Below are 14,827 nucleotides of genomic sequence, written 5' to 3' on the forward strand. Positions count from 1 at the left end.
GAAGGTAAAAGAAGATAGTTGAGCTAGGTGAACCAAGCAGAGGAAGGAGAAAGATGTGTTAATCAGCTAGTCAAAAGTATAGATTGAAAGGAGATCTAAGAGAGAGATTAGATAGAGAAAGAGCAAGGAACAAAGATCTGAACAAGCAATGGTAGTTGTTATTCTTAACAGATCATTTCTACTATTACTTTTTAACCATTGTAGCAAAAAATCTCAGAAGAACCAACCTAACAAATCTATGAAATCCTATATGGTAACATCGATTAGTGGTGTTTGTAAGTCCTTTAAATAAGGCCACTCTTTAGTTAGGAGCAAGGAGTGATAAGGTCTAGATGATCTTTTGGCAAAATCCTGTAACAAGGTCACATTAACAATGTGTATGAAACCTTTAACAAGGTTGGTTCCTAGCAGAGCTCACTTCAAAAGAGTGAATATTTTTGGGTTGCTTGTCCCAGGTGTTTTTTCCCTTCACAGGTTTTCCACGTTAAAACCATGGTGTCAAATGTGTGAATATTATTTGCATAGTAACACGGGGATGCACCCCCACTGTTTTTGGGTATTGCACCCAAGACAGGGACGCACCCAAGACAGGGACGCACCCAAGACAAGGGGACAATGTTCCCACATCCCCAACGACGCTACCAACTCGCTGCCAGGAGGGGGACATCTCTGCGTTGCCATTTTGGGACTTGGGGATAGGTACACATCCCTCGACCTAGCTGGGGATGACCGACAGTCCCCCTTTTTGGCACATAAAAAAATGCAAAACAAAAAGACTTTTAAAAGGATTTGTTATGTTGTTTTTTATTGTTTGCTAGCCCTAGGGTATGTGGGGCCCATTTCAAGGTTGAAAGCCCATAAAATCTCTATGTTTTCTCATTTCTATTCATTTCATGGTTTTCTAATTTTCGCAACAAGAAGAAGAAGAAGAGTGAAGAGCTCATAGAAGGGTGGTTATTTGAGTGAAGAGAGTGTGTGGAAGGCGAAAAAGAGTAAGAAGGAGCAAGAAGAAGAGAAGCAAGATTTTTCATCTTGTTCAAGAGATTTGTGAAGCAAAAAGTAGGGATTTTCATAGTTTTTTAATTTTATTTATTTATTGTGCAAGTCAAGATCATTGTTTATTGTTTCTAGTTTGTAGCTTTTAGTTCTTAGTTGAATTTCATTTCTAGATTTTAGTAGATGTTTCTTGTTTCATTTCCAAATTTTTGTTGCTTTAATTTTACTTCAAAAAATTATGATTTTGAAGAAGGGCATAGGCTGAAAGCATGTATTTATTTTATATTTTTTTCATTTTGTGAAATGTAGTGTGAAAATGAGCTCCCAAGGTCATGACTCAAGTGGGTCAAATCACAGTGATGATGAGATGGTTTTAGAGGCCCATTCTAATAGTGATATCAACCAAGAAGATTATAACCCTGAGGCTAAGCATGATGAAGAGAATGAAGAAACAAATTCAAAATCAACAGAGAATTGGCCACCCGATCCACCAACTACAGATTGCCCCTCCACTCTTTTGGCAAACTGGGCAAGGGGTAGTTATGATCCTAAATCTCCTCTTGAACAATTTTCAACAAGGATAACTACATGAACAACTACAAGTGGTGGTAGAAGGAAGTGGAAATGTAACATTTGTAAGACATAATGGTTTGGGAGCATCACTAGAGTAAATGCACATTTCCTCTTTTGGACAGGAAAAGGCATGGGTCCATGCAAGTTCTTGATGGAAACAAAAATTTGCATTACAGGATTGAATTCACCAAGCTTTGGGGTGTTCCAGATGACTTGAGAGTTGACATACCTACATCCTTGACTGGTAGGCAACAGGTTCGAAGTCTTCAACATGCTTATGAGCAAGAGCAGCCACAACAAAGACCTACATCATTTGGAGGTACAACCTCGGGTCCTTCTACATCTAGAGCTATGCCTGACGCACAAACTAGCAAGGGAAAAAGAAAGGTGTCATTTGAAAGTAACCCCATTGCTGATTTATTTAATGCCCGCTTTTGAGAGGAGATAGAAGAAACTGTTGGTAGATTTATTTTTTTCAATGTCATACCTCTTCATGTGACATAGTCTCCCTATTATAAGGAGATGATGCAGCTGGTGGCAAGGGGAGGGGGACCATCATTTGTGCCATAGGTGAGCACAAATTGCGGACTAGAGTCTTGGATAAAGAGTATGCCAAGATTGCTTTAGAGAAGGAGAACTTGAGGCTTGTTTGGGTGGAGTATGGTTGCAGCGTCATCATGGATGGGTGGACGAACATTAGGAACTGCCCACTTATCAATATCATTGTTACATGCACAGAGGGGCCATTTTTTCATAGGCCTATTGATTGTTTAGAGCATCGAGAGGATGCTGATTTTCAGTTTAATATACTTTGGGATGCAACACCTGTGTGTAGAGCTACAGGGAGGCTTGTTGAGACACCTTACAGAAATATTTGGTGGACTCCATGTTGTGTGCATGCCATGAACAATGCACTAAAAGACATGGGGGAGATTCCTTGGATTAAGGGAGTAGTGAGCGATGCTAGAGATGTGCATATGTTTATTTGCAATCACCACATCACATGCCCTTTTCAGGAGCTTCACAAGGAAGGAGTTCGTGAAACTAGTTGAGACCTAATATGCGTCCTACTTCATTCTTTTGGAGAAAATGATTGAGTTGCAGGAGCCATTGCAACTCATGGTTATGATAAATGAGTGGAATAGGTGGGATGGGTCTAGGACAGAGTAGGGGATGAGGGTGAAGGGGATAGTGAAGAGCAATGTATTTTGAAGTGACGCAAAATACATTGTCTCTTTCATCACTCGAGTTTTCCAAGTCACCAAATATGGGGATGGGGATGCAACTACTCTTGGAGAGGTGTACGAGTGCATTGATGCTATACTTGGCTAGATGAGGGCAGTTGTGCGAGAGAGGGACCTCAGTTTAGCATTTTACACTAAGCAGATTCAACCTATTATTTAGTGTAGATGGGACAACCTCAACACTCCTTTACACATGACTACTTATGCATTGAATCCGAAGTGGTACATGCCTAAGCTTGGGAGAGTTAAACCACTGAATGATGATGAGGTAATCTAATATTAATTTAGTACACTTGCACTTATGAATATTTAGTTTTTTAATTTACTGATTTTAAAATTTGAATTTCAAGTTAAGGAAGGATTCTTCAAGTGCATTGATAGGATGTATGACATTGAGATAACAAGGAAGGATCACACTGAGTGGACCAAATCTGCTACTCTTAGGGGCTATCTAGCTAGAGTAAAGGCCGACATAAAAACAATGGCACAAGAGGATCCTATTTTGTGGTGGAATTGTCATGGACCCAAATCAACAACTACCATACTAGCCATCCGTCTCTTGTCTCAGGTTTCTTGTTCTTCAACTTTAGAACCTTTACTTTTCACTTTCAATTTCACTTTTAGTTTTAGTCATGAATTTCAATTTCAATTTTTTGATTCTCATACTAGTCATTTGATTGCTACTTAGATATCTAGTTCTTCCGCTTCTGAGAGGAATTGGTCTACTTATAGCTTCATCCACTCTCTTAATAGGAACAAACTTACCTCTAAGAGAGCAAAGAAGCTAGTGGATGTAAATTGTGCCTTGCATATCAAAGATTACAAGGCACATTTGTACAAGGAGAGCCTTGCAGGATGAGGGGATGTAGAGCCAGAGGAGCCCTCGTAGGTTGATGAGGATGCAAATACTTCTGATGCAGGGTTGGTTGGTATTCCTCTCGCGGCTCTTATCCTTGAAGAGGCCGAGAGTTCGGAGGATGAGTTTGTTGAGCTCGAGCCTTAGGTTGACATGGATGATTAGAGGCCTCTAGGCAGCCTCTATTGCATTTTGGCAACCCTTGGGCCATTAGTACTTGACATTTTGTCTTTTGATTTTGTAGTTTGTACTTGAGACTTGGATAATTGAAGTTTGAAAGTTGAAACATTGAACATTGTGATCATATCATGGTACTTGATGTAATTAAGTTTATGATGCCATTGAATGATTGATGAGATAATGATACTCATACTTTTGCTAAATTGGTAATAGATATCGACGACTTTTGAATTTGTTTAATTATTTAATTTATTTGATAGAAGTTAGGAGTTAGATCTCTTTTATTGTTCATGAATCATTGTTCAATATTCAATGCAATGTGAAGCTAAACTAGCAATAGTGGTCCTGTTGAACTTATACTTCATATTTATGTCTTATACTGGTATACATATTTTTATAATTAGCATTTTAAGTATCATATGTATAGTATATATTATATATCCCCTGTCCCCCCTCTCGTCCCCCCCCCCGCCATCCCCAAATTGAGGCCCCTTTGTCCCCTCGTCCCGGAAACTTGTCCCCACGTTCCCTTGTCCCCCCGCTCCCCAGGCCGGTATAACTATGGTTTTTTGTTTTGCAAGTTGTTTTACATGTTTTACAGTTTACTGTAACTTGATAACAACTAAGTTTATGGTCGGTTATAACTAAATAATTTTACTGACACTTAGTATTGCAAATAATAGTAAGTTAATAGTTTGGAATAAAGTGATTGAAATAGTTAAATGATAAGTTGAATTGTTACACCAAGTGATTACTGTTTAAGTTTATGAAGTTTTATTGGTATTGAATATATTCAAAGGGACTGTATGATAACTAGACATAACTGATTCACCCCCCCTCTCAGTTATCTGAAATTAGAGGAGATTTTTATTACTTCAAAAGCAATATTGACACATCAATGCTACTTAAATATTTATTATTTTATTTAATAGTTTATAACATTCAAAAAATAGTAGAGTTGCATTAGAATTTTTTTCCTCAATTGTTGCAAGTTTTGTTTATACCATTCTTAAAAAATTGCATCAATGAAGTTTATAAAATTAGGTTTGGGAAGAATTATGTCAAATCTTTAAAAAAAAATCACATAGTATTTGTCACAATTGGAAAACCAGTTTTTTTAGGTAGACATGGGTACAATATTTGACGTGTATCTGTGTAATATTAGATACGTTCCCTATTGGATATGAGGATACACGCACCCAAGGAGGGATAGATGAGTTTTTGGCAACTCTAGATTCCAGTTTCAATTTTTTTTAGTTTTTGAGATTGGAGTTTGACAAGTTTCATTAAAGATTTAAATTGGCTAAGAACTAAAGTTCATATCTGCTACTAATTCACCCTCTCTCAATAGTAGAAGTGTGTCTTACATAGACAAGCTGATGATATGGAAATGGTGGACACCTAAACCTTAGCAAGAGGACAATCCTAATATTAACTAATAAAAGACAAAAAGACTTTGTTTTTTGGAATATTTTGACTTTTTTGCATTTTAGGTTTTTTGAAAGCTAAGCTAAGGATAGAAGAAAATCTAAGGCTCGATAAGCATAAAGTCTTCATTTGGCTTCAATTGGGGATCTTCTAATTTAACAATAACATATACAACAACCACAACAACCATAACCTATGAATGATTTTTCTTGGCATTTGAGTGATTCCAAAATAAATTTGTAATACCCTACGATGTATTGCAAATGGGGACCCCCTCTTTTATTTCTTTGCTTAGGCTGTTGTGGTAGTAGCTGGGTTATAAAGTTTTGGCATTGTACTTGAGTGTAATGGGATGAATTTGTGTTTGGAATGAAATAGAGATTTGGCTAAGTTTGAGAGCTAAACAAAATTGGGAGTGATGCTAAAGAAGAGCTAAATCCAACTAATTATAAAATGCATCTTGGGCCGAGACTTATTTTGCTACCCATGCAGAGGTTGTTTCAAGTTGAGACATGTTTCACTACCCATGTAAATGTTGTCCCATCTTGAGCTGAGACATATTTCGCTACGCATGTAAATGTTGTCCCAACTTGAGCTGAGACATATTTTGCGACCCATATAAATGTTGCCTCATCTTGGGCTGAGACATACTTTGCTACCCATGTAAATGTTGTCCCATCTTGAGTTGAATCATATTTTGCTACCCATGTAAATGTTGTCTCATCTTGGGTTGAGTCATGTTTTGCTACCTCTGTAAATGTTTTTTCATCTTGAGTTGATACTTATTTCGCTCCCCATGTGAACTTTGTTTCATCTTGAGATAAGACTTGATTTTATACCTATGTTAATTTTGTTTAATCTTATAGCCAGGCCTTTTACCTTGTCTCTAATTTTGTGTCTCATTTCAAGGCAAGTGTAGGAAGTATCATTGGTGTAGGAGCACCTAGTCATAAAGATATTGGAAATGATCCCAAGAAATATTTTAATTATTTTATGTAATTCCATATGTTTTTATGTGATATTTCATGTAATGGAATCAGTGGTAATGCCTAAAGGCAATAAATGTGAAGTTGTCAAAAAAGTGCAAAACTATAAGTTGTAATAGTGCAAAAAGTGCAAAAAGGTTTAAAAGCACGTAATAGGGTGGTTGGAAAATTATAAACCACCAAGAACCACTATAAAATCATTGTAATGGTCGTTACAAATAAATGAATGAGAAGGGGAAGAAGAAAACAGTTTGGATCTATTTTGGAGGCTTTTCTATATTGCTGTTTTGATTGGTTTTTCAGTTTTTGTGTTGGTTATAGGTCTTGTATGGCCATGTATGGCTTGGAAACCATGTAAACTCTGTATATTTGGATAGTAGGATAAATAACCTTCCTTTTGGTTTTGGTTTGGAATTATTATGTGGAGAAATGAATAAGTTATGAGCATTTCCATAAAAAGTGGTTGTTTGCAGATTTCAGATTCCCTGACAGCAGTCATGTTGCAGCACTTGGTACTGACACATATGGAAGAGTTACGATCTCTAAATGGATTCATTGGAAAGATACGTAAATACAATTTCATTTCCTTTTTGTTTGAGTTGTTTTCAGTCAGATTTATGGAAGTTGTGGATGTATTAGTGGAAACTGGATTATTTATATCTTCAATGGAGTTGCAGGCATAAATTTGCATGCATGTAATGATTTGTGGATTGGAATAATGAATGACTTACAAATTTGGAAACTAGACTCAAGAATACGTAATATGAAATTGGTTTGGGATCGTTTGGTTTTGTATTGTGAAAGATATTGGATTCCCTAGGAAGGGTTACCAGTTTTGCTTCTGGTTTATGACAATGAAAATGTATCGGTATAGAGACCATAATTTTTAATTGGTGGACTAGATTGTACTGAGATTTGGATATGTTTTGATATGCCTAGTTTTTAAAAATTACTCCAAAGGGTTTTTCAAGAAAATATCAGAAACAAAAGTTATGTATGATGTTCTACGGAATAGAAAGAAGGCAATGTAAATGGTGAATTACTGGTAAAATTTTGTTGAAGAGTATTATGTTTTGCCTCATGAGATGTCTAAGAATGGAATTTATTTCATGGATTTGAAATGGATCAAAATGGATTTTGATTCTTGTTATGCAAGTTTGTGGTTGCAGATTGGTGCCTGTTCATTCAGTTGCAGTAGGTGGACAGGAAGATCTATCGAAGACCATAGGAGATGGTTTTGTGTGTTGCCAACAGTCTTTGGGAGAGAGGCATGAAGGGACTCCCAAGTGAGGGACAAAAGTTGTGTCGCAGCATGGACGAGTGGACTGTGCAATGGCAGAAGCACCATTTAAGGCAACTAGCATAAACTCCATTGATAGGAATCATTTGAAAGCAATAGAGGAAGCATCAGAGGCATCAATCAAGTGATGAAGACAAAGAGGCAAAAGATTTGTTTATAGATTCTCAACAAAGCATTTCCATGGGATATGAAAATTTTTCAAGCTCGGGAGTATGGTGCAGGAGCACCTAGTCATAAAGATATTGGAGATGATCCCAAGAAATATTTTAATTATTTAATGTAATTCCATATGTTTTAATGTGATATTCCATGTAATGGAATCAGTGGTAATGCCCAAAGGCAATAAATGTAAAGTTGTCAAGAAAGTGCAAAACTACAAGTTGTAATATTGCAAAAAGTGCAAAAAGGGTTAAAAGCATGTAATAGGGTGGTTGGGAAGTTACAAGCCACCATAAAATCATTGTAATGGTCATTCCAGATAAATGAATGAGAAGAAGGAGAAGAAGAAAACACTTTGGATCTATTTTGGAGGCTTTTTTATATTGCTATTTTGATTGGTTTTTCAGTTTTGTGTTGGTTACAGGTCTTGTACGGTCATGTACGACCTGGAAACAATGTAAACTCTGTATATTTGGATAGTAGGATGAATAACCTTCCTTTTGGTTTTGGTTTGGAATTATTATGTGGAGAAATGGATAAGTTATGAGCATTTCTGTAAAAGGGAATGTTTGCAGATTTCAGATTCCTTGATAGCAGTCATGTTGCAGCAGTTGGTACTGACACATATGGAAGAGTATGATCTCTAAATGGATTCATTGGAAAGATATGTAAATCTCTAATTTCATTTCCTTTTTGTTTGAGTCGTTTTCAATCAGATTTATGGAAGTTGTGGATGTTTTGGTGGAAATTGGTTTATTTATATCTTCAATGGAGTTGCAGGCATAGATTTGCATGCATGTAATGATTTATGGATTGGAATAATGAATGGATTACAAATTTGGAAACTAGACTCAATAATACATAATATGAAATTGGTTTGGGATCATTTGGTTTTGTATTGTGAAAGATATTGGCTTCCCTAGGAAGGTTACTAGTTTTGTTTCTAGTTTATGATAGTGAAAACGTGTTTCGGTATAGAGACCATAATTTTTAATTGGTGTGTTGGATTGTACTGAGATTTGGATATGTTTTGATAGGCCTAGTTTTTAAAAATTACTCCAAAGGGTTTTTCAAGAAAACATCAGAAACAAAAGTTATGTATGATATTCTACGGAATAGAAAGAAAACAATGTAAATGGTGAATTATTGGTAAACATGTTTTGAAAAGTATTATGTTTTGCCTCATGAGATGTCTAAGAATGGAATTTATTTCATGGATTTTGAAGGGATCAGAATGTATCCCATTTATTGGTTGTTTCTATAATGCTTTGCATCAATCATCCCAGCTCAATCCTTGGAGTTGCAACCCTATCTTAGAGCAAGGATCTTTGAGCCTTGAAATGGGAAGTTGAGCCTCGAAGTTTGTTGCAAATGTGTGTGGCCTCTTTTATATATGGCATTGGGCCCAAAATTCAACCTTAGAAAATAATGCATGAACATGGGGGATTAAAACGCCTTGATTATATATTTATAAAGAATTTAATTCAAATTGACGTAAGACTCATTTTCTAAAACGAAAAAAATCAAGATCAAATTTTTTTGAGAGAGTGACAAAAATTAGAAAAAAAAGAAGGGTTTTAAATTGAAATGAGATTTAATTTTACCTCGATTTTGCAAAATATCGAGTGATTTTAAAAATTAATTAATTAATTCATCCATTGTTGCAATGAAATTATCCAAATGACATCGATTTTAATAATAAAAAATTGAATGGATGGAAAATAAATAATAAATGGTAATAATTAAATATTTTCCAATCAAATTGCGTTACCCTGTTATATTATTTTTTGTTGAAAATTGAAATGGCAAGTTTGGCATGATTTTCTTAGTCTTATTGCAATTATCATTTAAAATTTGATAATTATTTTTAAAGAGGTTGTTTGCCCTACAGGATACATAACACATTTCCCAAAGTGATGAGGCACCTTTGTGTACAATGGGCTCTCTTCTCATTGATCCACATGTCATTCATCCTTATCAAATTGTTATGGATTTGAATTTTCTCATTGGCCCATGAAGGCAGTGCAATTTTTTCATTGGCCCACAAGGATGTGCTTAATTGTAATTAGGTGAGCATTTAATGATTGTAGTAGGTTGATATGAAACCTTAAATAGGGATGATGTAGTTAATCTTGGCCATTGATTTCAAATCAATCTTGGTTGTTCGTTGTACTTGAGCTCCCTATCTAAGGATTCCTCCTCTTATTTGTAAACGAGGGACTTGTTGGGGAATTGTTACTAATATAATGCCAAATTTGCTCTACTTTTCATTGTTGTGTCTTGCATGGTGAATTGTTGTGATCAAGTTTGCATTATTGCATGGTGATCTATATTTCCTCACTTAGGATTTCATTTCATATTGTTCAGAAGTAGTTTAGTTGGATGGAAGTCATTGTGGATGTTCACTTGAATGACTTGACAAATCTAGGCCACTAGCCTCTTGCTGATGGTAAGCGTGCCTTATGTAGTAAGTAGATGATTAAATCCACTTAACTTCAATTGATATCCAATCTTCAGTTTGCATCCATTGATGGGATTGAAGAGGGTAGATATTGATTTTAAAACCATGTGAGGATATCCTTAGAAGCTTGCACTAGGTGGGTGGAGTTGTTGGAGAGATTACATCTAGTAGAGTCCAAGTCCATCCATGATTCCTTGCATTCATAGTAGAAGTAGGAGTAGAAATAGAGGTTAGAAGTTTAAGTTGGAGTTCAAGAGGAAAAGTTGAACTATATTTTCATTGCATATTGTAGAGCCAAATCTTTAGAAGTGCAAGAGTTGATATCCATTGAATGAACAGCGTAAGTCCCTTTGTGATAACCAACATATCATATTATTTCACCGAGTGAGTATTTACAATAGAATGAACCTTGAAGTCATCTCATGATCTTACTTTGCAAGCTTAGAGATGACCTTATTTCAAGAGAGGATTGAATGTTTGTTGTTTCATCCTGGAACATTGAGTATTTGATTTTGCACGTTGTAGTGGAACAGAACTCACATCAACAATATCAAACAACTAAACATCACTAATATGAAATTTAGAATCATCTGCCATGAAGAGAAAGTCTTCTAGAGCACCTTCCCTTCTTAGGCCCCTTTTTGCCCTTGCATCTGTGCTTTCTTCTTCTCAAACAATCTTGAATTTAATTGTTTCATCAATATCTACTACATGATATTTTCTTTTTCCCTTTCTTTTGTTTGAAGAAAGTGCCTCTAAATTTTCTCTACATTTGCAAAACTAAGTTCTTTAAACTCTTACCTTCATTACATTTGTCATGTTGTTGCTTGTTGAGTTTTTCCCATGTCTACTTTTTAAGCTTGTTCTTTGTATGACATTTACAAGAGCTTGTTTGTTAGGTGCAACAAAAGGCTCCTTTTAGGTAGTTTATAAGATTACTTAAGAACATTTGATCGAGACTTTCTTTCATATGCAATATCTCCTAACAATTTTACTAAGGATGAAATCCTTTAATCATGGCTCTCCCTAAATGTTTTTCTTTCAACTATTTTCTTCCTATGTCCTCTTTTCAGATTGAACCTTGAGAAATACTCAATAACCTCGTTTCCATTCTTCTATTTTGCATGTAACAATGCCAAACAGAGATAGACATTGTAACTTTTTTCACCCTTGTGTACTTATGATTTATCGTCTCTTAAGCTTCAAAATAACTAATGGAATCAATCTCGTGAGGAGTTCAGATGCTAAAGAATTATACTTTATATTAGAACTTTTGCATTTCAAAGGTTCTAGTCTTCTAAGGTAATGCGATCTAAATATTGTGTTTATGATTTGTTCATAATTCAGTATGCATTGTGGTATCTTTATGGTTATGTGGTTTTGGGGTCCTCACTTCTAGAGTTGGATTGGGCTTCAGTCGAGAGTCTCGATCTTGCTTCTTCGACACATCATCTGGTGCCATTGGTCCACCCCTCACAGTTTTATTTTCGCTAAGTTTGTGGCTCATTCTTTTAGACTCGAGGCCATCTTTGATTTGGTTTGGTTCCTTCATCAGCTTTGGAGCTTCGCTGACTCTTCTAAGGGACTTCACAGATACTCATATCTAGCCTATTGCTCTTTTGAGGCGATTGCGAGCACAAATTCTGCTAGTAAGACCCATTGCTGCTTGCCGAGTTCAGAGGGGATTGAATGGATCGTCTTCCCCCCTTTCAGTTCTCTTGGGATGTCCTTGCTCATCTCCTTCCTCCTCAAAAAGAGCTGAAGGAGCGTGTCAGGCTCAACATTTATAGATAGTATATTTGCACGACATGGAGTCCCTCTCCCAGGGGGGGCTTTGACCGAGGATAGCCTTTTATGCTGAGCACTATATGGATATTCAGGATGGGATTATCGTATGCCCCTGTACATTGTTTGTATTTGGACTCACGCCCTCTGCATCTCCTTGGGTTCTTTCAGAGTGGGCTCCCATAGGCTATGTATTCATACAGATTGTCAGAGTGGATTGGACCTACCGTCTTTGTCCTTTGGGGGAGGCAGAAATTGAGACACTCTTTATTTTATGCTGTCTTTTTTACTATGAGACTAGGGGGAGATTTTCCTATCTGTTCTGTGAGTGTAGACCCCTTTCGTCATTTTTCAGTTACACCAATCATTGGTGCCTTGTTCTTTACCTCTGGTAGGCCATGCAACTCCATGATCACACCTTCCAGCTTCAGTTCCCATTAAGACAGGCTTCGGATCAGCTTATCACCTCCTTCAAGTCTATGTCTATGGCTCGGGGCACGAAGTGGTTGCTCAACCCTCGTCTCTTGGGATACACCAGGTCTATGAGGCCTCGTAGGGCGTTACACTTAGCTACAACAACCCACCTCCAGTGCTTCTCTAAGATGGCATGGGGCCCACCTAAACTCCTAGACTACTTCTCCTCGACTAGGAGGGCTTAGTTGCTTCTTGTTTTTTTCTCTCAGACTATTGGTTGGTTCTTTTTTGTTTGCTCTTTCCCTGAACACTATTTGGGTTTCCTGTTGTTGGGTGTGGCCTTGTTGTATGTTTTCCAGTCCCCTAGACCCTCTTTGTGGTCTCTTGTTGGAGATTAATAAATTTATCTTATCGTATCTTATCCTATCCTTGTCCTCTTTCCCTACCCATATATCCTGTTTATAGATGACTGCAATTGCAATGAAATACAAAAAGAACATTTAACAGTACGAATAGCAACACAAGGATCTTTGAAGGCTCCTTACCTCCACACAAAGAAGCCTTTTGTTAATTCTTCAGCCTGGCACATTGAATTACAAGAGGCATTTCCCATAATGAAGTTGTCAAATTGGGCTAATTACATAATTAAGTCTCAAAGTAATGCAACTATTGGTGATGTCATCAATTTACCCCAAAAATACAAGATATTCATCCAAAATTTCACTGTCACATGATTTTGTAGTTTTTGTATTTCTTAAAAATATTAAGCCTCAATAGTATTTGAAAATCCGTTAAATTTATGTTGCATCAACATATCAGATCACAATTAGTGATCCATCCTAAGGATGAGAACAAAACAAATGAAAAAAAATGCATGTAGCTACCAAGCTACATGATGTACGGTGGTAGTTCTCACCTGTTGGTTTGAAATGGGAAACAGAGCAAGGTGCAGGTTAGAGTGCAGTAAGACATCCCAACTGCCTCAAGCTAATCATAAATTCCAGATAGACCTTACATCTATATCATAGCCCCACCTTGGGACTAGGAAGACCCATATCAGGTCCTTGAATGTGCCCTGCTGCCTTCCTGGTTCTTCTGAGTATCACTGATGGTGAGAGTTTGAAGCATCCTATTCTTCTATTCATGTTGTGAATCTTGATAGAAACTTTATTACTTTCAGGTACATAGATTATAAGTAGCATCAGTTGTTGTTTCTGACCAAGATGCCTACCCTGAACAACTATTTTGCACCAAAAATAGCTCCTAACTATAATCTAAGCCAAGACCACTTTTCTTTCTGGAAAGGGCACAAACATTCAAAACAATCAGAAGAAGGCTTTGCTTCCTTTCTTTCTTCTGTACCTAATAAAAGTAATCTAGGAATCATTTTCTGGCATTTGTAGTCAGGTACTAAGGGAACAGGTACACCTAGCCTTGACATTTCTTGGTTTGATGTCCATATAATTTTATATATGATTTTCTTTTCAAAAATTAAAGGCATAAGCCCTAAGTTTTTTTTTTTATAGGTCCTGCAAGATTTTAGAAATTAAAATATTCAAAGATTACAGAGATACGCAATTTCTAATTTGTTGGTAAAAATGTTTGTGAAAATTTGTCCCTGCTCTTGAGATGGCTGCTATGGAGAAAATTGCCTTACTGTTTATTAAATTATTATTAATCAGTGATTTCTTTGTTGTCACTGCTAAACTCTCTTGTATGCAACTAAATTTTCAGCCCATGCTTACTTACCTATCTTGGGTTTTGTTCAAGCTGAAAAAACCATCCAGTTTTGGCTGCTTTCAATGTATGAAGTAATTATAGTATATTGATCCTTAATTATGGGTCACCAAAATTTGTAATGGCATGTGCCCTCATAGTAGAAGTAATTATAATATATTGATCCTCAATTATGGGTCACCAAATTTTGTAATGGCATGTGCCCTCAGAGTAGATCCTGTAAATTGAAAATTCTAAATAAATATAAGACTTGACATTTCACACTTGCACGAATCATTTTTGTAAGTTTTTTCTCATCTCACATTGTAACTATGGAAGTGTCTACAAAACTGTAAATCTCATCATTCAATCATGATGGGCAACTAGCTGTTGCCCAAAATGCTGATTTGAGTCCCCCACTTATGTAATGTCCATCTATAAAAGCTCTTGAAATTCACGGATCAAGTAGTGCATTGACATAATTTGTAATTTTATGTTAACACACGGGCAAATGCATTTCAGGCAAAATGGATACCTCTGCATACATTTGCAACAGCAGGTCAATCTAATCTTTTGGACTTCCTTCTAAGGCATGGTGTTGATATCAATGCTATTGACAAGGTAATTTCCATTATTCTACATTGATGATACATAACTAATGGTGTGCATATATTTTTTGAACTTCTAAAATGATGAATTGTGCAAATGATTTTTAAATATTTCCTATCA

General features: G+C 36.3%; 1 protein-coding gene across 3 annotated transcripts in view; it reads left to right on the forward strand.

Annotated features, from left to right (window-relative positions):
- LOC149567388 (ankyrin repeat domain-containing protein, chloroplastic-like) overlaps positions 1-14,827 on the forward strand; it is a 145,713-nt gene that overhangs the window by 58,274 nt on the left and 72,612 nt on the right. For all 3 annotated transcript variants that reach the window (XM_089820569.1, XM_089820572.1, XM_089820570.1), the window contains exon 3: positions 14,621-14,719. In XM_089820569.1, the coding sequence (XP_089676695.1) occupies positions 14,621-14,719 (99 nt within the window). The remainder of the gene's footprint in view (positions 1-14,620; positions 14,720-14,827) is intronic.

This window comes from Cupressus sempervirens, chromosome 3, assembly GCF_028749045.1.
Source record: "Cupressus sempervirens isolate cs-2001-9-10 chromosome 3, ASM2874904v1, whole genome shotgun sequence".
Taxonomy (NCBI): domain Eukaryota; kingdom Viridiplantae; phylum Streptophyta; class Pinopsida; order Cupressales; family Cupressaceae; genus Cupressus; species Cupressus sempervirens.